The sequence below is a fragment of the Eulemur rufifrons genome, chromosome 9 (assembly GCF_041146395.1).
Source record: "Eulemur rufifrons isolate Redbay chromosome 9, OSU_ERuf_1, whole genome shotgun sequence".
NCBI classification, from domain to species: Eukaryota; Metazoa; Chordata; class Mammalia; order Primates; family Lemuridae; genus Eulemur; species Eulemur rufifrons.
In genome coordinates this window covers 6129479-6157411 of record NC_090991.1, presented here as the reverse complement: position 1 = coordinate 6157411, position 27933 = coordinate 6129479, and the positions used below count along the sequence as shown (strand labels likewise).

Genomic DNA, 27933 nt, shown 5'->3' with positions numbered 1-27933 from the left:
TTATCCTCTGCAAATTATTTATAGGTGACAAGAAATATTTCTAATTATATCCATTCACAGCCACAGTCAGTAAATATTGTGTAAAGAGATTGCCAAAAAAGGTTTTGCCAAGTAGGTTCCCAGCTAAGACAGCTGAGGTGGCTGCTGTGTTTGCAGAATGGTCTCTATAAAAGTGGAGCCGAGATGCCTCTGTCCTGTCCTTCCTCAACATTCTTAAAGGTATGTATTCGTGGAAGAACACTTAGCTAGTTTTACATTCCTGATGATAATGACTTTTCATTTAAGGGAGATGGCTACTATTTCCCAAATTTTAATTTTTCTTTCCAATATTCCTAAGGATGACATGGACACAATATAGTTAACTAGTATTTTGTGATTAAATGGAGGGAGAAAAGAATCCTGCATTCTCTTTCTTTTTTCTTTCGACAGTAGTTGTCTGCTTTGAGGCCGCCACCTTCTTCATCTGGTAACACAAGAGGTAAGAGTGATTTATCATTACACTGTAAAGAACAAAGGGATCTCTATATTGCTACATCTTAATAAGCTACCATTATATTTCATAGTTTAGTGTTGGGAATAGCATACAAGGAGTAGCTGTTCTTTAAAAACAACTTCTCATAAGCCATTTAATAAAAAAAATTTAATGAAACTTCCCTTTCACATGTTGTTAGAACTTCAGAAAGAATGCAACCATCATATGTAATATTTAATGTGAACTACTGACTCCAACGTAACCAGTAAGAATTTATCAGAGAGATCGCATGTAAAATCAACAATGTATTGATCTGGAAGTCAAAATTCCTAGGTGCCAATCCAGGCTTCTCACTGATTCTAGTTGCCTGGGTGAAGCCAGTTAGCTTTTATGTATTTTGAAATAGTGTGAGTGTTGCAGTGGAATTAGCGATGAACCTGGATTTAGGAGAACAGAGCTCATGTCCCAGCACTGCCACTTACCACCTTTATGACACTGAATGACCCTTCCCCTTTCTGAGCCTTACTTTCCTCACCAGTAAAATGAGGAAGCTGGGGACTACTAAGGTCTTCCCAGCTCTTGCCATCTATGATCAAAGTCAGTGGTTTCCAAGGAGTCCTCCACAGACTCAATGGACCTCCTCTAACTGTGCATGTTGAGACAGGTACTGTTAATATTTTGTTAAGACTATACATAATAATGAAAGCCTACTGTACATTTAAGAATTATTTTAAGTGTTTTATTTAATACAGCAGCTATATATATTCATTTAGAAAAGGAGAGAAAACATAATGCTTATGTAGAAATGTTGCTTGTTCAAACTTGAGGCAATTATCACTGTGTACGTGGATTCAAGGACCCTTGCAACAAACCTGAGGCTCCTTGGGGACTTGTGATCCACAAGTTGGGGAACAACTGATCTAAGATATGAGATGAGAAGGGTAGCAACAACCTTTCTGTGTTTCGTGGATACAGTGCATTACAGTAATCTCTATGTGGCAGTATGTCCTTAATTCAAAATTGCCTAGTGTGAAAACAAACATAGAAACAAAAAAAAAAATGTGATAGAGTAACATTTCTCTTTCAAAGAAAAAAACCCTAAGATTAAATGTTCCAACATCTTTCCCCTGAAAATATGTCTAAATTTCACTGTATCATCAGGAGACTTTTACAGATAAGACTGATTTTAGAGATAGAGTACGTGGGAAATTCCATATCTAATATTTCAAGTTGAGAGGAAGTTTAATGCTGATGACAAAAGACCAAGACTTTTTCTGGAAAACTTACAAAAGATTTTGGCTGTTGTCATCGTCTTTGTTGTCATTGTCATTGGCAACCAAGACACTGCTTTCCACAACCATTCCCTCTCCTGCTCCACAGGGGTCACCTTCTTTTACTCTGGCCAGTCATCCTGTCCTTGCCATCAGAGTAACAGGACTTATTTTTTTTCTTATAATTAATTTGTCAGTGGGAAAAATTGTTTAAGTTTTGGCTTGAGATTTTATACTGGCAGTCCATTTCAGAAAAGTATTTAAAAGCCTGGTATTTTTAAAAGAGAAGAGGAGGGAAAGAGATATATAGACCTAAAGCAATCAGAATCAGATTTAAAAAAAAACAACTGGTATGCTGAAATTCAACTAAAAACAAAGAGAAATACAACTAAAAATACACAATCACTGTAAAATTTTATGAAAAATTCAAATGTTCTTTTTTCTCCAAGAATCTTTTAAAGTTGTTTTTGGTTTAAGTAATGCTGCTGACTTTCACAGAATTTAGAACCAATGAAAGAGAATTAATTTTGACTCAAGACAGAATTATCTGTTGGATTTTCAGCTTTCGTTGTACTTATTTTTCCCTGTATGTACCTAATACCTGTCAGTGCATTTGCACTTATTAGGTGTTTTCAACTTGGTCTTATGTCCTCAAAGAACAGATGTAACTTTTCACATCCAACTTTAATGATTTTTACATCCATTTTAATAATTTGGGGCAAGAGGAAAATTTGCCTTAATATCTACCTGTATTTGAGATTTTTAAATAGGTTCATTTAGATTGAAAAGTCATTGGAAAAGTTATTTTCCATTTCTTTGTATCATCACAATGCAAAAAAAAAAAAAAAACAAAGAGGAAGGATGGTTGGAAACAGGAAAGGAAAGAAAAGCAAGCAGAAAAAGAAAAGATTCTGAGCATACTTGGAGCATCACAAATTTTGCTAATTGAATTTAATTCTTCCACATTTCTCAACTAAGGCTTACAATATAGAGGATGGAATGGAGGCTTAAAATGTCACAAAAATTAAGCTTCAAACACAGGGCTTTCAAATCAACGAGCAGATAGGTCAGCTCCTGGACGTAGTCCACAGGAGTGGTCCCTAAAGGCAGGGGTGAGGAAACAAGTATGGCAAATAAAGCATGTTAAGGTGAAACCAACAGAACAATTCTCCGCCCCAATCCTCAGTTATCTGGCTCTGTTTCTTCCTCTAGGTACACCGAGTGCTGAGCTGTCATCAATAACCCGCAGCCATGAGTTCCGACTCTGAGATGGCCGTTTTTGGGGAGGCTGCTCCTTTCCTCCGAAAGTCAGAAAAGGAGCGAATTGAAGCTCAGAACAAGCCTTTTGATGCCAAGACATCAGTCTTTGTGGTGGACGCTAAGGAGTCCTATGTGAAAAGCGTAATCCAGAGCAGGGAGGGGGGAAAAGTGACAGTGAAGACAGAAGGTGGTGCAGTAAGTAAAAAAAAAAAAAAAAAAAAGTTGCGGGGAGGGAAGGAGGAGACATTATTGATCCTTTTCTACTACTTAGTTCATACCGACTGACACATTCTTTTCTTAACAGACTGTCACAGTTAAGGAAGATCAAATCTTCTCCATGAACCCTCCCAAATACGACAAGATCGAGGACATGGCCATGATGACTCACCTGCATGAGCCTGCTGTGCTGTACAACCTCAAAGAGCGTTACGCAGCCTGGATGATCTACGTGAGTGCCCTGCAACGTTATTTCTCACTGGCTCCATGTGCTGACTGTGTTAACTGAAACAAACTAAGGACTTCACATAGATTTGGCTATTGCACTGTTCTCTTAAGACCATCATTTGGTTAGTGTTGTAAATTCTGATGAATTTGAAAACATACCTGTGGAAAGCCGTCCACTTAACTAAATAGGTTGAAAAATTGAAGAATTTTGTGCAGCAACAGATGATAGAAGGAGACAATGAATGGAATGAAATCATTAAGCCTTGTGAAAACTAACACAGTACTTAGGTCTCTCTCCCCTTGTCCTTAAAGCAGTATTTCCACAGTAGATTAATGAGGTGATTGCTGAGTGAGCAACCCCGTCCTTTCCAACAGACCTACTCGGGCCTCTTCTGTGTCACCGTCAACCCCTACAAGTGGCTGCCGGTGTACAACCCCGAGGTGGTGACGGCCTACCGAGGCAAGAAGCGCCAGGAGGCCCCGCCCCACATCTTCTCCATCTCTGACAACGCCTATCAGTTCATGCTGACTGGTGAGTGAGTCCGTAATTACAATTTCTATAGCCATTTGTGAAATATTTGTATACTAATACCACAGAAAACAAAAGGCCAGTACTTTGAGAATAAAATGTTCAGCACAAACATGATAATAGAAATAATAAAATTGGGCAAATATATTTAGAATAAAATGCACCAATTCTAAAAATATAGAAAATTTTGCTAAGATTTCTATGCTAAAACCCAAATTAATTAGTACTAATTCCAGCTCAAAATGAACCAAATTTAGGCATCAAATCTGCATTTTAATTATAGCTAATATATCAGCTCTCCTCAAAAGTAAGCTTTCAAATCTCATAATGACAAGTTATCACAAACAATATATGAAACTTTGGATTGGACATTAATAACATGATATAATTTTGAACTAGGTACCAGGCTACTGAATGGGACACAAAATTGTTATTAATCTGACACTGATAGTTTATTCTCATGTATAAAATGGCAAAATAACATATTACATATTCTATCATATTAAAAGTAATGAGAGTATAACACTAATCAATTAGCACATCTTTTGCTAATTGGCACCAAATTAGTTCTTTAAATCTCATGAAAAGCAAAGCACAGATTTATGCAGTTATTATTTTTGCAAATGGGGAGTTTTAAAAGACAATTTTGAGTTTATAACTTTGTAAGTTTATAATTGTGTTAACCTATGCACATAGTGTATTTTGTTAACATTACCTTTGGTTTCTCTTTCCCAGATCGTGAGAACCAGTCAATTCTGATTACGTATGTAAATTTATGGCTTTCTTTCTGTTGAGTTTTGATCAGTATAGTGGTTACTACTGCCTTAGATTCTGACTTGTTCTTCTGTTTGGACTTGACAGTGGAGAATCTGGTGCAGGGAAGACTGTGAACACTAAGCGTGTCATCCAGTACTTTGCAACAATTGCAGTTACTGGAGAGAAGAAAAAAGAGGAACCTGCAGGTGGCAAAATGCAGGTGAGTATGATATTCATCTGAGGATAGAGGAAGTAATGGGCTTTAACATTTGACCGTGGTACTTCAAAACCACAGCAACCAATGACACGTGATGCCAGAATTGGAAAAATAACTCTTGGAAGTGCTTATGAGAATGTGAAGGATAGGGCAATGTATTAGCAAGCATAATAGGCAAAAGTTCTCATAACCAGTTATTAGGAGCAAAAAGTAGGCCTCAGGGATATAGAAATCAAGGTCTCATCACTGGAGTACCCCACTGCCCAATTTGTCCTCCTTTCACTCACTTTAGAAAGCCTTACCCAAAGTTAGAGAATGCTGTGAAGGGGAAAGGGGGAAAGGAAGGAGGCCCATGGGAAATTACTTACTGCAAGTCACCTTTCTAGGGGTTCTTTATCTATCTTATTCATTTCTCTTAAGGGGACTCTGGAAGATCAAATCATCAGTGCCAACCCTCTACTGGAGGCTTTCGGCAATGCCAAGACTGTGAGGAATGACAACTCCTCTCGCTTTGTAAGTCTGCACTGGCACTTCTGTACATGTGGTGTCAATATCTTTCCATCTATTTGGTCCATAGCTGAAGAAATAGTTTCTGCTTTTTAATACCTACAATAAGCTTTCCTTTGCCTTTTTAAGGGTAAATTCATCAGGATCCATTTTGGTGCCACAGGCAAACTGGCTTCTGCAGATATTGAAACATGTAAGTTAATAAATATTAGTGATTGAGAATCTTCTTTGTGAGTACATATTGAAAAAGTCTTGTTCATATTTATGGCGTGTGAAATTTTCAAATGCTTAATTTTTGACTGTGATCTTTTCTTTTAAATGAGCTTATCTGACTTTCTAGATCTACTGGAGAAGTCCCGAGTTACTTTCCAGCTACAGGCTGAAAGAAGCTACCACATATTTTACCAAATCATGTCCAATAAGAGACCAGAGCTTATAGGTAAAAAGCATCTTTGATTTATTTCTATCAAAGAAGAATAACAGCCCTTCTAAGAAGTCCCTCTGAAATGTTTTTGATGACCAGAGTAACTCTGTCTATATATTGTTCTTTTCCATGTGTTCAGAAATGCTTCTGATCACCACCAACCCATACGACTATGCCTTTGTCAGTCAAGGTGAAATTACTGTGCCCAGCATCAACGACCAGGAAGAGCTGATGGCCACAGATGTAAGTAGTAAGAACAAAGTAGGAAAAAGCAAATTCATCTTCCAGTATACAACATTCCTCTATTAGAGTGGAAAGCAGTAGCAGAAAGACTACACATAGACAGGTAACAGTATCTTTTGAGATTTCTTATCCCTGGGAGAAAATTACAGAATATTTCAATGCTCTCCCTGACAAGTGTTAGAAAACTTTAGATGCCTGTAAGAAATGTTAGATCTTTGGCATTCTTTGGTTAGTAGGTTTTTTTAAATTCTATCTTACTGGTCATTTTTGGTCAATATTTATACTCCAATATTGATGTTTCTCTTCTGTTTTATGCCTTATTGTTTTTCCCAAGAAACTGGGAAAGAGCCACAATATTTTACATTGTTTCATTGTTTAATAACTGAACATGGAATTCACACAGTTCCTCTACAATCACATGTAAACACTTAACCTGTTTTGAATGAATCTCTGTGGGCTGATGGCACATGCCTCTCTCCTTCCTATGCAGTATTAGAAGAAATGTGTTGTCTACCTCAAAAATACTCTTTTTGGAGACTCTATGAGCCTTTATATTTATTTTTGAAAACACACATTCTTTCCCCACCATCAACTCTTTTTTTAAGGATTATTACTTTTTGGCATATTTTCTTTATACATAAACTTTATATGTATTTCATGTTCTCTTTTAAATTTCTGAATAATCTTCTTTCCTTATTTTTAACTTTAATATCAGTGGGAATATCCTAACACTCCCAAGATAGGGTTGAAAGTTGCTTGTAAAAAAACTTTCTCTATTAAAATATTATTTTCAAAGAGTGAATAATCTATTTATGTGCCTTTATCTTATAAATATCAGCTTTTACTCTCTATAACTTATTGTTTATATGTCCAAAAGTGATATGGAGCTGAGAAATAACCCCTAGTCTGGGAAGTTAAAAGAAAATGTAGCAATCTTCTCTAGGACCTCTGTAATAATGTCTAGGTTCTGTGAATCAGTAGCTAGTGAGCTGGAATGGGAAAGCAATAACTGGGGTAAGAGTCTTAGGAGACAAGAGTGGTAAATAAACACACTTTCCTCTACCTTTCATGATGCCTGCCCCCATTTATAAGCCTTTTCAAAGCCTACATGGGCAACTAAAAAGGTAATCAAAATCTGATAGAGAAAAAAGACACAGAAATATTTCGCTAAAAGGAGAAAGTTCTTTTCACAAATGTCTCTTCCCTGCATGAAAAATGAAAGCCAGGTAAAGTTCACTCCCAGGCATCTCACAGTCAGCTGAGCTGTGGCTTGATACCAAAGAGGCATGTGGAGAAATACTTGGGGCCAATGCCGTTCTCACATCTTTCCGACTGCATCCTTCATGCCCATTAGGGTGGGAAGGTAGACCGTAATTATGTATTAGGTTAGGATGACATAGGAGAAGGAGGAGCAAAAGAGAGCTTTGTGAGACTGGAAAAGAGAAGCAAGGATAGCCACGAGACCATGAGGAGCACATGCCTGAGGAAGAGGGCAGGCCGAAATGGAAAAATGGGGAAAGCTCTCCTTTTGGCAACAAAAGTCATGGCTCTGAGTCCTGGTTCAGTGAGTGTGGACAAGTCACATAACATCCTTCCCGTCCACATGACTCGAATGGAAAGACTGACACATACCGCTCGGTGTTGCTATGTGGATCAAAGAGGTGAAGAGTGCCTTTTGCAAACAGCAAAGTCCTAGTCAAATATAAGGCAAGCGTGATGAGGAAAAAGCGGGGAGGCAGGCCTGGTGTCCTGAGGGAGTCTGCATGGTGATAATTGGGAGGGAGTAAATTCAACTCTTTCCACAGAGTGCTATAGACATCCTGGGTTTCAGCGCTGATGAAAAGGTGGCCATTTACAAGCTCACTGGGGCCGTGATGCATTACGGGAACATGAAATTCAAGCAAAAGCAAAGGGAAGAGCAGGCTGAGCCAGACGGCACTGAAGGTACCATTCGCTGTTGAGATGAGCTTTTCAGAGACAGGGACCATGTTTTTACTTTCTTTGATCTATCTTATGAGGGGCAAAAGTATTAGGGGAAGTAAATGACACAATGCCTAATGTTTTACTTTACTGAAATTTGTGAAGATTTGTGATTTTTTTTTTTCAGTTCCCTCCCCCTCCACGAGTTTGTGGTTTCTGACCATCCCATTCTTTATTGATTTTTGTAAGCTAGTACTTGCTATTTGATTATAACACGTTTATTCCAGTAAATAATTTGTATGCCCACATGCACTGAAAAGACAGAGATCTGAATTTTCCTATCACTAGCTCTCTAGGTTAGGGTTTCTCACATTGGTTTTTTTTTTAAACCCGTGCTCTGCTTTTGTCATATTTTAAATATTACACAGAGCACCAATTGCCCCAGCTCCAATTTATCACCACAAGAAATGACTAAAATTAGAGCCAAGAGTGGCAATACTTTTGAAGCAATATGAACAAATGAATAGGTTTGGTGACATTTGCTCATATTACTCTTTGAGCACAATCTTTTTTCTTAGTCATCATCATTCACATCTTAAATTGTATAAGCCATGGTCAGGTTCACCGTTCTCACCTTATTCATGCAGTTGCTGACAAAGCTGCTTATCTGACAAGTCTGAACTCTGCTGACCTGCTCAAAGCCCTCTGCTACCCCAGGGTCAAGGTCGGCAACGAGTTTGTCACCAAAGGGCAAACTGTGCAGCAGGTAAACATCACTTAAACTCCCTGATTTATTTGAACCACAGGAGACTTAAGAGTTCATCACTACTTCCAATTCAAAAATCTAACCTACCATTCTTCTTGAAGGTGTACAATGCGGTGGGTGCTCTGGCCAAAGCCATCTACGAGAAGATGTTCCTGTGGATGGTCACCCGCATCAACCAGCAGCTGGACACCAAGCAGCCCAGGCAGTACTTCATCGGGGTCCTGGACATCGCTGGCTTTGAGATCTTTGATGTGAGTAGTGAACTGACAGAAAATTAGCAAGTGCAAATCAGTCATTTGATCTATCTTGTTACAGTATTCAAAATTATTTTTACAAAATGTACTTTACAGAAAGTACAAACATAATTCCTGCTGAAAAGAAATGAAAACAACTAAACAGGTATAAATAGAAAAAGACAGAGAATCTATTCTTTCAAGTGTAGAAGTCTCGAAAAATGGTCCATGAGAGGTTAAAATATTCTAAATCTATCCTGGTTCCAAGTAGATGAGAATAGAAACACTTTCTTAAATTATGTTAAGGGAATATTTGAAAGAGCCCTCATTTAATAGTATTTTGCCTAATATGATTATATGTAGTTACTTGGAAACCAAAGTATTTGAGGAATTGATTTTCCTTTGTTTAGAATTATATGTTAAGAAAACAATCTGAAGGTTTATGATTTAATAAGCCAAAATGCCTCAAATTCAGAAGATATTAGTAGTTGCTCTGTAGAGATGAATACCTGAATTATAAGTAATTTCCTATATTTATTCCTTCCTATAGTTCAACAGCCTGGAGCAGCTGTGCATCAACTTCACCAACGAGAAACTGCAACAGTTTTTCAACCACCACATGTTCGTGCTGGAGCAGGAGGAGTACAAGAAGGAAGGCATCGAGTGGGAGTTCATCGACTTCGGCATGGACCTGGCTGCCTGCATCGAGCTCATCGAGAAGGTTTGATGACTTTTCAAGCTTTCAAAACAGGAAAAACAAATTGCCCACCTCCCTATGCTTAACTGCAATCCCAGCTCTCAAAGAATAAGCCCTGGTGTTTCATGATGCACTTATATACTCTGGTTGTGAGATGTGTCACAAGTGATCTGTTATTAATGAACAAAGTACAGTAGTTTGTAGAAAAATGATTATCACACACATATACACATACACACAGATTCACATTTATCTGTTTAATAACTTCATCCTCCCTCACTTTTATTCCTACATGGTTTCATGCTTATGGGAGACAGGAATGAAATTAGAGCAACTCCTCTGAGTATCGTAATTAACCGCGGTGTGTCAATGATGGCATATTACACATATATCATCCCTCATGTGTAACAAGGCAGAGTTTGTCAAGATGTCTTAAAGGTTGAAAGGTTAGCCCTTCAACTGTTGCTGTTTTGTCTTTCTCTATTCACGATGACTACTGAATAAAAACTTCAAATACTCAGGTAAAAATTCACAAAAATATGAAAGATAAGAGTTTAAAAGCAGACTAGGTCTGTACAATTTGGGGAAAAGATATGTTAATTTGGTGATTTAATATCTCTACTATTGATGAAAACTGTATGGTCCTTAGGAAAGGCATTTATTTTCTTCTCTAGTCTTTCAGTTTGTGGATCATCAAAATAGTTTTTAGGAGACAATTTGCGAATTTGTGAAATCATCAAAGTTGAATTTTCTTTCAGTCTTTCATATCAAATTTGCCACTCAAAAGAGCCAAACTGCTTAGAAAGCAAAACCAAATTACCATCACTTAACTTTGCAGTGGTGGGGAACACAGCTTAAAGTACAAAGAGTTTTAATGATACAACATGAGATGCACTTTTCTATTTGGAATGGATCGTTTTTAGTCCTTATATATAATCTCTCTTCTCTTCATACTTCTGTCGTGCCTAGATTTGAGGTGAAGGAAATTACATTGTCAGTAAGAAAGAAAGTATTCAGATATATACATTTATGGAATAGAGAATTCAGTTTCAAAATGGTACTTTTGGAATTTAATTTTATACCCTGAACACAAAGTTTACCAAATGGCACAGATGTACTTTTTTTTCAAAATGAGTCTTTTCAGCAAACAGATTTCCCATATGTTCTTGGTAGGTAAAGATTGTTTCACATTTCAGTAGTAGAGAAGAGACAGTAAAGTAGGATCATTCCTATTTTCCATTCCAAGTCTTCTTCTGAAACACTGTACTTTCAGGTTTACTACATAAACTATTGGGGCATAACTTTCTGAAGGCCTCATTATTATCATCCCTTTCTTCCCTATTCTTAGCCTATGGGCATCTTCTCCATCCTGGAAGAGGAGTGCATGTTCCCCAAGGCAACAGACACCTCCTTCAAGAACAAGCTTTACGAACAACATCTTGGAAAGTCCAACAACTTCCAGAAGCCCAAGCCTGCCAAAGGCAAGGCTGAAGCCCACTTCTCGCTGGTTCACTACGCTGGCACCGTGGACTACAACATTAATGGCTGGCTTGACAAGAACAAGGACCCTCTGAATGAGACTGTGGTCGGGCTGTACCAGAAGTCTGCAATGAAGACTCTGGCTTTACTCTTCGTTGGGGGACAAGCTGGTGAAGCAGGTGATTTTTAACAGCATCAATGTGTTACAAGAGTCACAAAATAGAAATAAACTGTTTATCGGAGACAAATATAGTTAGGGCAAAACCTAACATGAAAATATTGGCCGATATGGGTCCAATGAAAGCAAGTATATTTAATAACTGTGGTGCAGTATTACAATCATAGACTTCCAGAGCTAAAATTGACACTATGGATCATTTAGTCTACAGCCTCATTTAATCAATGAGAAAATAAGAATCTCAGAGAGGTTAAGTGACTGGCCCAATACCATACAATTCATTTCTACCATTTTAATAGTATCGGTTCCTTCAAGGATCCAACTAAACTGGAGTTAAGGAAATCCTCTGTCAGGACCCTGGTGCTTGGGTAATTAAAGTTCTGTTCTCTTAATTGCCCTAAGACAAGATGTGAAAGTAACAACATGGAAGCACAGGCAAACAGGAAATAGGATTTCCCTGAAGGTAAGCAGAGGCTTAGCATCCTGGGACCAAACATGCAACTTTGCCTATTCTCTGGGTGATGTGTGCACTCAGGGGGCATTACTATTCTGGTTCCTTGGCCCTTGCTTCAGGGAACAGACATTGATGATTCCAAATAGGGGATTCCCATCTCCTACCCATATCTACCCTTTACACTTACAATTCTTTGGTTGTTGATTTTTTTCCTGAGTGCCTATAAAATGAGCCAATACTTATATTTTCTTAATTTACAATTGAGAGAGGGGAGATATGGAAAGAACAGGAATGATGCAAGTGAATGAGTGCAAATTTAAATTCCAAAAGTAATTTTAGCATTCCTGATGTCTACAAATAGTACTGAAAAGACTGTTACAGCCAAGCATGGTGGCTCAAGCCTGTAATCCTAGCACTCTAGGAGGCTGAGGCAGAAGGATCACTTAGGCTCAGAAGTTTGAGACCTACCTGAATAAGAGCGAGATCCCATCTCTACAAAAAATAGAAAAATTAGCTGTGCCTGGTGGCGCATGCCTATAGTTCCAGCTACTCAGGAGGCTGAGGCAGGAGATTCGCTTGAGCCCAGGAATTTGAGGTTGCAGTGAGCTTTGATGATGCCACTGCACTCTACCCAGGGCGAAAGAGCGAGACTCTTGTCTCAAAAGAAAAAAAAGACTTGCAAATAATTTTAATTTTTCTATTTTATTTTTTAGAGGGTGGTGGTGGAAAGAAAGGTGGCAAAAAGAAGGGTTCTTCTTTCCAGACAGTGTCAGCTCTTTTCAGGGTAAAGTATATTCTTGAATTCCAGAGAATGATTTTTATTAAAAAATTAAATTATCATAACAGAAAAATATTTTTTAAAGATATCTATAGTGAGGCTGGATGCAGTGGTTCACGTCTGTAGTTCCAGCACTTTGGAAGATTAAGGCGGGAGGATCATTTGAGCCCAGAATGTCCTGGCAACATAGCAAGACCCTGTCTCTACAAAAAATTTAAAAAATTAGTTGGGTGTGATAGCACACACCTGTAGTCCCAACAACTTGCCAGGCTGAGGTAGGAGGATCATTTGAGCCCAGGAATTTGAGGTTGTAGTAAGCTATGATCATGCCTTTGCACTCAAGCCTGGGCGAGAGAATGAGACCTTGTCTCCACAAAAAAGAAAAAAAAAAAAAAGATACCAATGGTGAAACTGAAGAAAGTGGTAGTATTGTACTAAAAAATGTGAAAAATGTACTAAAAAAATTTAACAAAAAAAGACACACAGTGTGTCTCTTCAAATCAATCCTTATAAATAAACCACTTCTAAGCCCCAAATCCAAGAGATCTGATATTGAACAAATTTCACATGAAATCAAACCTCTTTTAAAAGCAATCACTATATTCAATTACATCTACTCCAAATGTCCAAAGTCACAATACAAATTTTCTCTGGCTGGCAGTGCTTGGGAATAACAAACTGAAATTGACTGATTTTTGTGTAATCTGTAATCTCCTATCTATATGTATGATTCTTCTTGGTCATAATGGTTTGTTTTTCATTGAGACAGCCCATCAAAATGTAAAATGGGGCACAATTGACTATGGACCATTGATAGGGACTCTCACATAGATGTAACTAGAAATTATTTTAAAACATTTCATATGGTTTTATAGGAGAATTTAAATAAGCTGATGACCAACTTGAGGAGCACCCACCCCCACTTTGTACGCTGTATCATTCCCAATGAAACCAAAACTCCTGGTAAGACACTTCTGATATTCAAAGAAGACTCTAGTGTGACTTCTCTGTAGACTATTATATAGAAAACATATCTTTCTTTTAGGTGCCATGGAGCATGAACTTGTCCTGCACCAGCTGAGGTGTAACGGTGTGCTGGAAGGCATCCGCATCTGTAGGAAAGGATTCCCAAGCAGAATCCTTTATGCAGACTTCAAACAGAGGTTTGTGTCTCATTATTTTTCCCTTTCAACGTCTTAGTCTACATCAAAATTGCTACATAATTCAAGCATTTTTAAACTTTTCCTTGAAAAATGAAATGCAATTACTTGAAATGTGATCATAAAACAAAGAAGGCTAGGTTTATATTATCATAAGTTTCTTTTTACTTTCCCTAGTTTTACATAAAGCACTGTTTGATTTTTTTAATGGAATTTTGTTCTCCAAAACTTAAACTTTGTCATCTTTTCAATGATAGCTACCAAGTGTTCTGCCATTTTTTTTTTTTTTTAGTGAAGAAAAATCACATTTGTACATTCTTTTTATTCTGACAGATACAAGGTTCTAAATGCAAGTGCTATCCCAGAGGGTCAGTTCATTGACAGCAAGAAGGCTTCTGAGAAGCTCCTTGGGTCCATCGATGTTGACCACACCCAGTATAAGTTTGGTCATACCAAGGTACCACCAGCTCCAATTTTTATCTATCATAATGTCATCACTTTCGTCCTTTCTCATGAGTGCAAATAACACTTAACTTGGTCTTTGACAAGGTCTTCTTTAAAGCTGGCCTGTTGGGAACTCTAGAGGAGATGCGAGACGAAAAACTGGCTCAACTCATCACACGCACTCAGGCTATCTGCAGAGGGTACCTAATGAGAGTAGAGTTCAGGAAGATGATGGAGAGGAGGTGAGGGACCAAGCACGAGTCTTCCTTCTGCACAATTTCATCACTAAATCCGATGCAGTCATTACTTTTGTTGAGTGCTGGTCAATTTCCACATTCTTCTCCATTTACATCTTTTTTTCTTTTCCTACAGAGAGTCCATCTTCTGCATCCAGTACAATATCCGTGCCTTCATGAATGTGAAGCACTGGCCCTGGATGAAGCTGTATTTCAAGATCAAGCCCCTCCTCAAGAGTGCAGAAACAGAAAAGGAGATGGCCAACATGAAGGAAGAATTTGAAAAAGCCAAAGAAGACCTGGCTAAGTCAGAGGCAAAAAGGAAAGAACTTGAAGAAAAGATGGTAACTCTGATGCAAGAGAAAAATGACTTGCAACTCCAAGTTCAAGCTGTGAGTATTACATACTGCACACTTCAGCCACATCTTATTCAATCACTGTCTGACTGGATATGAGAAATTTTTTCTAGGTTTAAAATTAAACCATTTCCACTGAAACCTTTGTTGTAACTGTTTGCCTTTCAAAAATACTAACTCAGACCTAAAAAGAAGCAGTAGATGCAAAGTCATATATTATGCTGCATATATTCATATGTGCATTCATACATAGTTGGTCATCAGTGAGCAAAGTCATAAAAATATCTCTACACATTTTCCTTTCTTTATGGAATTTTCTCTTAGCTTATTCTCTCTTTAGTGAATATTTTTGTGCATAAAATAGCAATTATGTTGTTTTTACCAGGGCAGAAAATGCACTAAATTAATCCCCCCTTATATGTGAGGAAACTAAGTCCTAGAATGAATAAGTGACTTTTACAAAGTTGAAAATGGTAGTAAGTTGCAGATTTTTGCCAACAATCTAGTTTTCCTGATTTGACCTTCCATACATGAATTTTTTTGGAGAAAATATGTTATCATACTTAACCAGAAGATTGAAATTATTAACACTTTGTCTATTTGATTTTTAAAACTTGGCAAGTTAATTGGCTTGTGTGTTGACCCACCTAGTAGAGCCACAGAAGTCTCCACCTTTCAATAAATTACTGTGTGTTTGCAGATACAGCTTAGACAAATGAAAAAGCTTAATTTTTCTCTTTAGGAAGCAGATAGCTTGGCTGATGCAGAGGAAAGGTGTGATCAGCTCATCAAAACCAAAATCCAACTTGAGGCCAAGATCAAGGAGGCAACTGAAAGAGCTGAGGACGAGGAAGAGATCAATGCTGAGCTGACGGCAAAGAAGAGGAAACTGGAGGATGAATGTTCAGAACTCAAGAAAGACATTGATGACCTTGAGCTGACACTGGCCAAGGTTGAGAAGGAGAAACATGCCACAGAGAACAAGGTACAAATCATGACCCATTTTAGAATATTTACAAGTACTAACTTGTAACTGGAATATTTTAATTTAAAATTTAATCTTAAAATCACTGAATATGAAAGAAAAACACTGTTATAATTATGTCATCTCTTTAGTCTTCACCACCTCTCTCTATTTACCTTGACCTTTACCTTCTATTTTTTTCAGCCACATAGGTCTAGGTTAGCTTCTGGTTTCCACTTTCCAGCTCACACTGACATTGTCCTGAGATATTACTATACCATCTTTCATCAAGATGACAGGTTGTTGTTAACATTCCTGTCATCTGTTCAAATCTAAAGGTGAAAAACCTCACAGAAGAGATGGCAGGCCTGGATGAAAACATCGCAAAGCTGACCAAGGAGAAGAAGGCCCTCCAAGAGGCCCACCAGCAGACCCTGGATGACCTGCAAGCAGAAGAGGACAAAGTCAACACCCTGACCAAAGCTAAAACCAAGCTAGAGCAGCAAGTGGATGATGTAAGTGTGAAAAACAAAATGTTTCTCTTGAAGATAAAGTAAATAATTGTGAAATGAAATTATCACTGATGCTCATAAGCCTTTAACTCCTGGTTTCTAAATAATAAAATGTTCATGATATTTGGGCTATTTGGAGTACCTTTAAAAATTTTTTTCTTGTGTATCTTTGAAGGCTACCTACTGGCATAGGGTTCAGTGCTTAAGAACTGATATAAATAAAATTCATTATAAATTTAGCTTGAAGGATCTCTGGAACAAGAAAAGAAACTTCGCATGGACTTAGAAAGGGCCAAGAGGAAACTGGAGGGCGACCTCAAATTGGCCCAAGAATCCACAATGGATATAGAAAATGACAAACAGCAACTTGATGAGAAATTCAAAAAGTAAGTATGGTATAATTCAGCTATTACCTGCTTGTTGTATGTCAATGCAGATGAAATATATGTTAAAAAGATCTCCAAAACATTACTTCATGACACACAGGAAAAAATGAATAATGACATCTTTGACTTTTTCATTTAACAAAAATGGTACATTATTGACTTGTAAAACATGTACTCACTTCCTCAAAACTAGCAGTATAAAGAAGTTGAATTATACAAAGAAAGATTGGTAAAAGAAATTATACACAGAAAAAAAGATTGGTAAGAGAATTGCCTATAAGCTAATGTATTGCTCTTCCAATAGGAAAGAGTTTGAAATGAGCAATCTGCAAAGCAAGATTGAAGACGAACAGGCCCTTGGGATGCAGCTGCAGAAGAAGATCAAGGAGTTACAGGTGAGCACATGACTGCTAACTTGCTAATTCAACGGCAAAAAATTACTGACACAAAGAAGCTGAGTTTATATTTTTAACCATTTCCAGGCCCGCATTGAGGAGCTGGAGGAGGAAATCGAGGCAGAGCGGGCCTCCCGGGCCAAAGCAGAGAAGCAGCGCTCTGACCTCTCCCGGGAACTGGAGGAGATCAGCGAGCGGCTGGAAGAAGCTGGTGGGGCAACTTCTGCCCAGATTGAGATGAACAAGAAGCGAGAGGCCGAGTTCCAGAAAATGCGCAGGGACCTGGAAGAGGCCACCCTGCAGCATGAAGCCACAGCAGCTGCTCTTCGGAAGAAGCATGCGGATAGTGTGGCGGAGCTTGGGGAGCAGATTGACAACCTGCAGCGGGTCAAACAGAAGCTGGAGAAGGAGAAGAGTGAGCTGAAGATGGAGATCGATGACCTTGCTAGTAATATGGAGACTGTTTCTAAAGCCAAGGTCTTTATTAACGTTTCCCCCTTTTCATCTTTATTTGCCACAATTCAAAATGACCAAGTTTATATAAGACTGTATCTAGCTGAATTGCACAACATTAGATGTTATCTGAAGTTTAAAAATTATTCCTAATAGGCATTATTGTATTAAATCACTTAAATTCTCATATCTCATTTGTAGAAAACACATTAAACTGTTACTACTACCATGAAAGAATGCAAATTATAAGAAAGACTTATCTAAAAACCATACTTCTACATGATGCAGAATTTAGATGATGCTCATGCCTTCCAAAAGAAAAATAATCTAATTCATGTGTGCATTAATTGAGCCAGGATCATATGCTTCTACTACTTTATAGGAACCACACAGAAATTTGCTAGAAAAGTAAATAAAACTCAGCCTCTTTCCACAAGCAGTTACAGATCTCCAAATCCCAGCCTTCCAAACAGAAATGTATACTCTGCCCATTTCCTATTTCCCACCCCAGGGAAATTTCGAGAAAATGTGCCGCACCCTAGAGGACCAGCTTAGTGAAGTGAAAACAAAGGAAGAGGAGCAACAACGCTTAATAAATGAGTTGTCAGGCCAGAAGGCACGTTTACATACGGAATCAGGTCAGTAAATGAACATCATCGGCCTCTAGAGAGGTGAAGAATAAAAGGCGAGCCTCTACCACCAAACACAAACCATTTCTCAGGCTGTGTACACCCATTTATCATATCTTGGTTACTCCTTCATCTCTTTATTACGAGATAGTAAAAAGCAATGATTCTAAGCTATAATTGTGGGAAAAAATTAAGCTCCCTGGGCTCAAGAGATTTTTGTTGCCTCAGCATTACTCAAAAAGTCCCAAATCCTAAAATATAAAAGAAAGCTCATACATTCTTTAAAAAACAAGAAATAACCTTCTTAACAGCACTGAAGATCTTGAGTTATTCTTTTCATCATATGAAATAAGAGGGTTCTAACGTTATTCCATTCTTTAAATTATACTTTACCTAGAAAAGAGAACTAAGTCACTGATGTTTTGTCTTCCACAGGTGAGTTTTCACGACAGCTAGATGAGAAGGAGGCTTTGGTTTCTCAGCTATCCCGAGGCAAACAAGCATTTACACAACAGATTGAGGAATTAAAGAGGCAGCTAGAAGAGGAGACTAAGGTGAGAATGCTCCAGCTGATACTTTAAATCACTTAACTGTGAAACATCACAACTATTGGACTTCACACAGAGAGTGTCAATGATCAGATGGTAAACTTACATACTTTTTGGTTGGTCTAGGCTAAGAACGCTCTGGCCCATGCTGTGCAGTCCTCTCGCCACGACTGTGACCTGCTGCGGGAACAGTATGAGGAGGAGCAGGAAGCCAAGGCTGAGCTGCAGAGGGCAATGTCCAAGGCCAATAGTGAGGTTGCCCAGTGGAGGACCAAATACGAGACAGACGCCATCCAGCGCACAGAGGAGTTGGAGGAGGCCAAGTAAGGGCCTTTAATGAGGGGGTTGAAAGAAATAAAAGTAAAAACAATGAAGAAAAAATATCAAAAAGAGAATATTCTAAGAATAGGAATAGATGAAGGATTTCAGCCTATCTTATTATAGGGTGATAGAGTCCACCATATTCTTCTGACAGCCCAGTGTATGTCCACTGGGAATAGGGTAAGAGGAGACCTCTTCCCCCATTCTGGCACAGAGGCATCTTAAATTTCTTTCCATCAAAATGGATTATTAATTATCAGCATACCCTGTATGAATTAATGAGAATTAATAGAAGGAAAATGAAGACATTGAGACTACATAGTACATTTTTATGAATATTATAATTAATAATAGTTTTTCCTTACCTGAAATATTGAATGTTTAGAATAAAGCTATCATATCCTGTCATCATTTTAACTAACTACCAGTATCAATGGATTTATTCACTAGTTCCACATAGTGTTTATGCATTAAAAGTCATGGGAGGCCGGGCGTGGTGGCTCACGCCTGTAATCCTAGCACTCTGGGAGGCCGAGGTGGGCGGATCGTTTGAGCTCAGGAGTTCGAGACCAGCCTGAGCAAGAGCGAGACCCCATCTCTACTAAAAATAGAAAGAAATTATATGGACAGCTAAAAATATATATAGAAAAAATTAGCCGGGCATGGTGGCTCATGCCTGTAATCCCAGCTACTCGGGAGGCTGAGACAGGAGGATCGCTTGAGTTCAGGAGTTTGAGGTTGCTGTGAGCTAGGCTGACGCCACGGCACTCACTCTAGCCTGGGCAACAGAGTGAGACTCTGTCTCAAAAAAAAAAAAAAAAAAAAAAAAGTCATGGGAATTACATATGAAAGGAAAAAAAAAAACACTATGTTTCTCATGAAGGAAGCTTTCCTAAATTTGATTTACCTCAGAATTAAGCAGAATGAGAAAGTTTAGCAGCCATTTGCAAAAAAGAACATTCTAGATAAGAGTCTGAGCTGGGAGAGTTTGTGACTTATGTAGGTTGGTGAAGGGAGTAATAAGTAAGACTTTGATGGATATTTGGGAAATGCAATAATGGAATAATATTTATTGTCTAGGGTCCCAAATCCAGAAAGTTACCAATTAATCATATGACCTTGAACATGTCACTCTGGGCCAGGTTCCTCATTTGTAAAGTAACAAGGATCATACCAGAAAAGGACACTATTCGATGCTAATATTCTCTGATGGTATACCTCCTGTTCACGGTTGCCATTTCTTCCTCACCCTCCTGTTTTCACGTTGCTCAGGCAGCTCAAGTGCTTACTCATACTCTTTCTCCCTTCCTCCTCCCCACACTCACATACACTAACACACACAAAATGGCTTCATAAATATGTCTGACATATACATATGTGTGTGTGCATGCACACACATATTATATATGACCTGAGATAAAGATAAGAACTCACTTGGGAAAACAGAATTCTAGGAGAGATAAAATGAGTACTGAGAAGCTATTTTAGAAACACTTAACAACTTGTGGACACAGGAGCACAAAATCTTGGGGAAAATATGTTTTCTTAGCCAGCAGTTTTATAACGTTCACTGTGGTGACTTTGAATCTGTTCTTGGTCACTCACACTGACCCACTTTTCAGGAGGAAGCTGGCCCAGCGTCTACAGGATGCTGAGGAACACGTAGAAGCTGTGAATTCCAAGTGTGCTTCTCTTGAGAAGACAAAGCAGAGGCTACAGAATGAAGTGGAGGACCTCATGATTGATGTGGAGAGATCTAACGCTGCCTGCGTAGCTCTCGATAAGAAGCAAAGGAACTTTGACAAGGTGACCCACGATATTGGCTCCCTAAGGGGAAACTGGCATCATCCTCGGTTTCAGAGACTTACTATCGATGTACTTCCAGATTCTGGCAGAATGGAAACATAAGTATGAGGAAACTCAGGCTGAACTTGAAGCCTCCCAGAAGGAGTCCCGTTCTCTTAGCACTGAGCTGTTCAAAGTGAAGAATGCCTATGAGGAAACCCTGGATCACCTTGAAACTCTGAAGCGAGAGAATAAGAACTTACAGCGTGAGTCACTATAATCTTTCTATTTCAAAAATGGTAGGGAGATATCTTTTCAATTTTTCATTCTCCTCAACTGAATTTTGGTATTTCGCTATTAAACTATAGAGGAGATTTCTGACCTGACTGAGCAAATTGCAGAGGGTGGAAAGCATATCCATGAATTGGAGAAAGTAAAGAAACAAATTGATCAAGAGAAGAGTGAACTACAGGCTTCCCTAGAGGAAGCAGAGGTACATGTTTCATTTGCTCAGCTATACATTATAAATAAATTGAAAAGTTAATAGCAACTGAGATGTATCATGTTGCAAACCTTTAGGGGACAACACATGTAATTCATTGAAAGATACTGAATTGTACCTTTGGAATGCAGAATTAATAGGATAAATTAAGGTGTATGAAAGTTTGTGGTTTTTCTAATGCCTTCTTGAGAAATCATCATAATGTGAAAGAAAAAAAAAAGCTCTTTAGGTAACCTAAATAAATGTTTCTTTCATTAAGGCATCTCTTGAGCATGAAGAAGGCAAAATTCTTCGCATCCAACTTGAGTTAAATCAGGTGAAATCAGAGATTGACCGAAAAATTGCTGAAAAAGATGAAGAAATCGATCAGCTAAAGAGGAACCATCTCAGAGTTGTGGAGTCGATGCAGAGCACACTCGATGCTGAGATCAGGAGCAGAAATGATGCTCTGAGGATCAAGAAGAAGATGGAGGGAGACCTTAATGAAATGGAAATCCAGCTGAACCATGCCAACCGCCAGGCTTCTGAGGCAATAAGGAATCTTAGAAACACACAAGGAGTACTGAAGGTACGTTACGGTAAACACACATGGTGTCCTACAGTCTGGGTGCCATTGTATAACTCAAATTTTAATATTTTATGAGGCCCATAGGTCAGTAATGAGTTGAAAAATATATTCACACAGCTGAAAAAGAGCTTAGTTCTAGAAGGCCCAGGGCAGAATTTGCTTTGTGATCTGCAGAAAAAACACATGGAGAGGGATAGGGAGATAGGAAGTGATAAGAGAGTTTGGCTACATGCCACTGCTTAAATCCATTCATTTATTTAGATTTCATTTGTTAATATATGAAATAACACCACTGGACTAGCTGGTCTCTAAGGATGCTTTCCTGATCTGAAATTTTGTAGATTTAGCCATGGTACTTTTTTTATGATTCAGGATCAAAAATAATATAACATCATGTTCTTTTGAGTAGAACTGCCACCCAAGCAACAAAGAATTTATTAAAGGTACTCACAGATTGTTCCTAGCTAGTCATACTCTGAATTGTTAAGATCAAAGTGTACACATGACCCTAAATTTGCCATTGCTTTAATTAAAGCATGAGTAAGAGTCTTTTTCTCTGTGTAGGACACTCAGCTACATTTGGATGACGCCATCAGAAGCCAAGATGACCTTAAAGAACAACTGGCAATGGTTGAGCGCAGAGCTAACCTGATGCAGGCTGAAGTGGAAGAGCTCAGGGCGTCCCTGGAACAGACTGAGAGGAGCAGGAAAATGGCAGAGCAAGAGCTTCTGGATGCCAGTGAGCGTGTGCAACTTCTGCACACTCAGGTGAGGTTCAGTACTATGGTTAGCAAATGTACTCCCTAAAGCTGAAGACAATTTGAGAAGATAAGCTTATTTATAAAGTTAGGAGTAATCTTGGCAGGGTTCCCTTCCTACAATTCTGGAAAATGCACAAGGTGATGTAAGTACATACTGGGACCTAGCTGGTTCACAAGTATATTGATGAACTGGCATCATCATGTTGATTTCAAATAACCTGGAGTTCTAGAAACTGTTATAAAGAAACACAGAAGATCGCCTACAAATAACCATATACACAACGCTGGTAGCCATCTTGTCTTCTGTAACTCTAAGGTGCAAATAGATAAGCAAATAAAAATAGAAGAGAAAGAAGGTAAGCCACTAAATAATACATGTGTATCACATATGCACATAAGGCTAACCTCAGGGGATACAAAAATAAGCTCTTTATTTCAAATTCATGGAGGCCATCAATAGTGCCAGTTAGCATTTGTTGTGTATAGTGGATTTGTTAAATAAATGATCGTATATCCTCGCAATGGCTAATGTGCAGCCATTGTAGTGTGCATTTACTGCCATGGCGTTCACATTATAGTAAGTGAAAAAAGCAACTTAAAAATAATATAGGATACATGATATTTTTTCCTGCGTAAAAATATAAAGGAAACATCCAGAACTATAAACAAAGTTTATTCTTTTATCTCTGGTTAGAGAGAGCATGATAATTCCTTTTTGCCTCTTTTTTGCTAATTTGAATGTTCTATTTTTATAATAAGCATATATTATTTTATATTTTCAAAAGTTGCAATGTACAAAAATAGCCAATATAGAAGGGCTAAAATCACATGCTACATATAATTTTAAATCAAATTAATATGTAACATTTTTCTTACTCATTATGAGCAACCAGAATTGATCAGCTATTTCAAATACCATCAACTTTCCAAACACACGCAGGATTCTTAGTTCATTTTTGTACCAATAATAATGCTACTTATGCACTTATATTAACACTATATAGCCAACAAATATGAATGAACAGCTAAAAATTAATAATACATTTTAAATGAGCTGTGCATTACTACATGGCACGGCACTTTAAGTTTTGGGAGTTGTGTTTTGTTTTTTTTTTTTGAGGCAGAGTCCCACTCTGTCACCCTGGCTAGAGTGCCGTGGCGTCAGCCTAGCTCACAGCAACCTCAAACTCCTGGGCTCGAGCAATTCTTCTGCCTCAGTCTCCCAAGTAGCTGGGACTACAGGCATGCACCACCATGCCTGGCTAATTTTTTCTGTATATTTTTAGTTGTCCAGCTAATTTCTTTCTATTTTTAGTAGAGACAGGGTCTCGCTCTTGCTCAGGCTGGCTTCAAACTCCTGAGCCCAAACGATCTGCCCACCTCGGCCTCCCAGAGTGCTAGGATTACAGGCGTGAGCCACTGTGCCCGACCTGGGGGTTGTGTTTTATGCTCACAAACAGCCGCTGAAAATAGTCAAATATGTTTGGTATCATAAATTAAATTTTACCTGGAATAAATTAGGAGAAGTTTTATTAACAGAGATATGAGTGGAAAGGAGAAAAGCCATAACCTTAGAATTGACTTCTGATTTGGTTTTTATTCTAAACATTTCATATGATCAACAATTTATGCCTGTGTACACTAGTTAAAATGACCATGTGAATGGTTGTAATTTAATGTGCTTTTCTTCTTTTTTATTAATTTTAAACAGAACACCAGCCTGATCAACACCAAGAAGAAGCTGGAGACAGACATTTCCCATATCCAGGGAGAGATGGAGGACATTGTCCAGGAAGCCCGCAATGCAGAAGAGAAGGCCAAGAAGGCCATCACTGATGTGAGCAAGATGAGCGTTTGTCTCACTGACACGTGTGTGGTACCTGCTATCATTGAGGTTCATTATTTTCTTGGTTTATTTATTAACTAGGCCGCCATGATGGCGGAGGAGCTGAAGAAGGAGCAGGACACCAGCGCTCACCTGGAACGGATGAAGAAGAACATGGAGCAGACGGTGAAGGACCTGCAGCACCGCCTGGACGAGGCTGAGCAGCTGGCGCTGAAGGGCGGGAAGAAGCAGATCCAGAAACTGGAGGCCAGAGTGGGTGTCCACAACTTCAACCAATTCCTGACCTGTTCATGCAGCTGCTTGCAGCCAAACTGTTAAACGCCTTTGTTCCCTTCCAGGTGAGGGAACTTGAAAATGAGGTGGAAAGTGAACAGAAGCGCAATGTTGAGGCTGTCAAGAGTCTTCGCAAACATGAGAGAAGAGTGAAGGAACTCACTTACCAGGTGACCAGGGTTCTCCAGGCCTACAGCATACAAGAAAATAAAAAGAATGAGTTGTTTTCAAATAATGGCACTATCTATTTGCTACCTCTTTCAGACTGAGGAGGACCGCAAGAATGTTCTCCGGCTGCAGGACTTGGTGGACAAATTACAAACCAAAGTTAAAGCTTACAAGAGACAAGCTGAAGAAGCTGTGAGTATCTCCACAGCAAAAGGGCAGATGCAGGTTTTATGGGGTCTGAAGCTTATGGAATTTAAAGAGCTTTCTAAAAGCAAACAACACAAAATTGGAAATATAGAATTAGGTACAAAACTGAATATTTAAAATGAGGAAAAAGAACCACAAATTACTGGAACCTTAGAAATCTGAGTTTATTTCTCCTGAAACCTCTCTAAGCAATTTTCCAGACATGTTAACAGAGAATTGCTTCTTGGTTGCAACCCACTTCCCTCCGTTATCCAGAACACTCTATAACTCCCAGTACCCATAAGGCCTGTGCAAATGAGGGCCTGAATTCTAAACCTTATTTAAATTCATGATAAATCCATCTTGGGACTGTTTTTTTTTTTTTCAATTTGGCTACAGTTATCTTTTCTCATCCTGTTAATTCTGAGAACTTCCTTAAGGTTTTCTGTACCCAATACCACCACTGCACCTATGTTTTAAAGTTTGTTTTAAGAAACAAGACTGCATCAGATCCCTGCTACTTTGATCTCCCTGTTGTCACTGTAGCATCTTCAGTTTGCCAGAGAGTCAAGTGAGAGAGACTGAAGAGGGGGTTATAAGCATACTTATTTACATAGGCGAGTTTGGGATGCCACGCCCTTAAGTAAAAACAACAGAACCTTTTGCTTTCCCATTCATGAAGCAAATCCTGTAGTTGCTTTTAGTAACAAAGGCATTAACAATCAGAAAATGTCAAACTTTCCTGTTCTCTCAAATGCACTTCTGTTCTCAGGAGGAACAATCCAACGTCAACCTCTCCAAGTTCCGCAAGATCCAGCATGAGCTGGAGGAAGCTGAGGAGCGGGCTGACATTGCTGAGTCCCAGGTCAACAAACTGCGGGTGAAGAGCCGGGAGGTTCACACAAAAATCATAAGTGAAGAGTAATTCATTCTAACAAAAGAAAATGTGACTGAAGAAATGCACAAAATGTGAAGTTCTTTGTCACTGTCCTATATATCAAGAAAATAAAATCTGCAGAGAATTTTGCAATCTAAAAATACATTTGTTTCTTAATTATAAGATCTATCTATGGTGCTATTAGAACTAATTCCTTTATTCAACATTTTTTGAGCTCCTACTATGTGCAATTAGAGTTGATGACAAAAATGAATGTGGGCAGTGACTTTGACAGAAGGTGGATGAAATAAGGTGCTCTGAGGAGATGTAAAGGTGATAAGTGAACTCTCAGTGCCATTCAACCAATTTTACTGAGTATCAAGTATGTGTCTGGTGGTGAAATCAGCACCAAGGACACGAAAGTCATCCCTGTCTCTGAGGACCTCAATCTAGTGGGGAAATAGCAATTCCAACAGATAATGGAGCAAAATATTAAGAAACACTCTTGACAGGAGAATGATACCAAAGTGTGGCGATAACACTGAGTGAGCTGCTAACCAGGGGAGTCCAGCAAAGCCTCTCAAAGAATGAGCTAGTTCCTAAAAGATGAGCAGACAGTTATCAGGTGAAAAAGAAAAGGATATGGTCATTCTAAGAAGAGAAAACAGGCATGAGATTTCAGAGAAGTTTAAGCATAGGCTTCATGAGCGAAGAGTAGCAGATGAGGCCAGACGTGGAAGTTAAGGCCTGACTGTGAAGGGTCTGGCCTCAGTGTGCAGTGCTGAGGAATTAGGATGTACATCGTACTGGTCAAATTTCTTGAGGAGGAGAGTTGATACAATTCTGATAGTAGTATGAAAATACGAGTAAGATGGGAAAGACCAGAGCCTGCAAAGACTGTCTAGAAGGCTATGAAAATGGTTCAAATTAAAGACGATGCACATGGAAATGAACAAGAATGCAGAATGAAAACAGGGTTCTAGTATCAGTATAAAGAAAGGGCTGGGAAAGCACTAAAGAAGTTAAACAGTTCAAAGCATTCAAACCTCCCAGTTACTTTGTGGTTATAGATTTCATTTCCATTTAGAAGAAATTCTGTTCCTATGAATCTCCTCCCTCTCCAAGAAAAATGGACATAACTCTTTAGATAAATTTTCCTGTTCACTTTCTAATTTCTACATGCAGTTCTGCTTACTAAGGAACCTTACTTTTCTCTGTATTTCCTCCTTACATATTTTCAGGAGAAAAGATAAAGGGAATTTACTTCTAAATTTCAAAAACAATATGACTGAAATATTATCATAGCCATTGCCAGAGTGATTTTTGATACTTTCTTAAAACTTAAAATTTGTCTTCATTGTGTGGATATCCAAAAAATATGATAGTTAGAGTACCAATTTATTCTTTGACAGTGGCGTAGTCTTTTCTAATGGGGAGGCTGCTTTGTGAAATCTCCTTCTCCCATGTGGGAATCCTAATTAGTAATGAAAACCTTGCTTCATAAGAAGAGAATTTAAAAGGGGTAGAAAATAATTATAAGGAATATTTCACTTATGCCATGATGAAGACTAATGAAATATCCTGCCTAGAGTAGGCATTTATTATTACATTTTAATTAAGCTCTGTAGAGTTAACCTATTGACCTCAAAAGCACCAGGCAATTGCTTTATTATTCCATCTCCTAACTCATTTCAGTAACCGCTTATGTAGAGAGTTGAGAGTGGATCCCATTATATATGGGTCAATTCTTCTGGGTTCCCTAATTAAAGTAGCAAGCATACAGAGTCACAGTTGTTCTGGTTAATATTCTTCCTCATCCTCCTCACAGATTAGGTTACCTATAGGTGTATTTCCTTATCTACTATAGCAAAGCCACACATGATAATTCTGGACTACTTATAATACTCTTTGCCTTTTCTTTAATTGATACGAGGC

The 27933-nt window shown here is 38.4% G+C and overlaps 1 protein-coding gene across 1 annotated transcript; it reads left to right on the top strand.

Annotated features, from left to right (window-relative positions):
• Positions 1-197: 197 nt before the first annotated feature.
• LOC138392465 (myosin-4) lies at positions 198-26131 on the top strand. The gene is made up of 40 exons (XM_069483247.1): positions 198-219; positions 430-478; positions 2956-3198; positions 3308-3451; positions 3823-3979; positions 4712-4739; positions 4838-4952; positions 5370-5462; positions 5586-5649; positions 5797-5895; positions 6020-6123; positions 7929-8067; positions 8691-8809; positions 8911-9060; positions 9593-9763; positions 11088-11397; positions 12564-12634; positions 13504-13591; positions 13674-13791; positions 14122-14245; positions 14338-14474; positions 14605-14860; positions 15567-15809; positions 16127-16303; positions 16541-16686; positions 16991-17081; positions 17169-17558; positions 18046-18172; positions 18599-18717; positions 18838-19034; positions 20655-20838; positions 20918-21083; positions 21186-21310; positions 21579-21887; positions 22452-22655; positions 24360-24485; positions 24576-24746; positions 24833-24937; positions 25032-25127; positions 25894-26131. Exons 3-40 carry the CDS (start codon positions 2995-2997, stop codon positions 26044-26046), a joined length of 5820 nt encoding a protein of 1939 aa, XP_069339348.1. The 5' UTR covers positions 198-219; positions 430-478; positions 2956-2994; the 3' UTR covers positions 26047-26131.
• Positions 26132-27933: the final 1802 nt, after the last annotated feature.

What these genes read in the sequence shown, in the direction of transcription:
- LOC138392465 (XM_069483247.1), top strand. Translation starts at nt 2,995, where the DNA reads ATGAGTTCCGACTCTGAGATGGCCGTTTTTGGGGAGGCTGCTCCTTTC. An exon ending in ACGCAGCCTGGATGATCTAC is followed by an intron (nt 3,452 to 3,822) that starts GTGAGTGCCCTG and finishes CCTTTCCAACAG; the next exon opens with ACCTACTCGGGCCTCTTCTG. An exon ending in TGAAGGAACTCACTTACCAG is followed by an intron (nt 24,938 to 25,031) that starts GTGACCAGGGTT and finishes TACCTCTTTCAG; the next exon opens with ACTGAGGAGGACCGCAAGAA.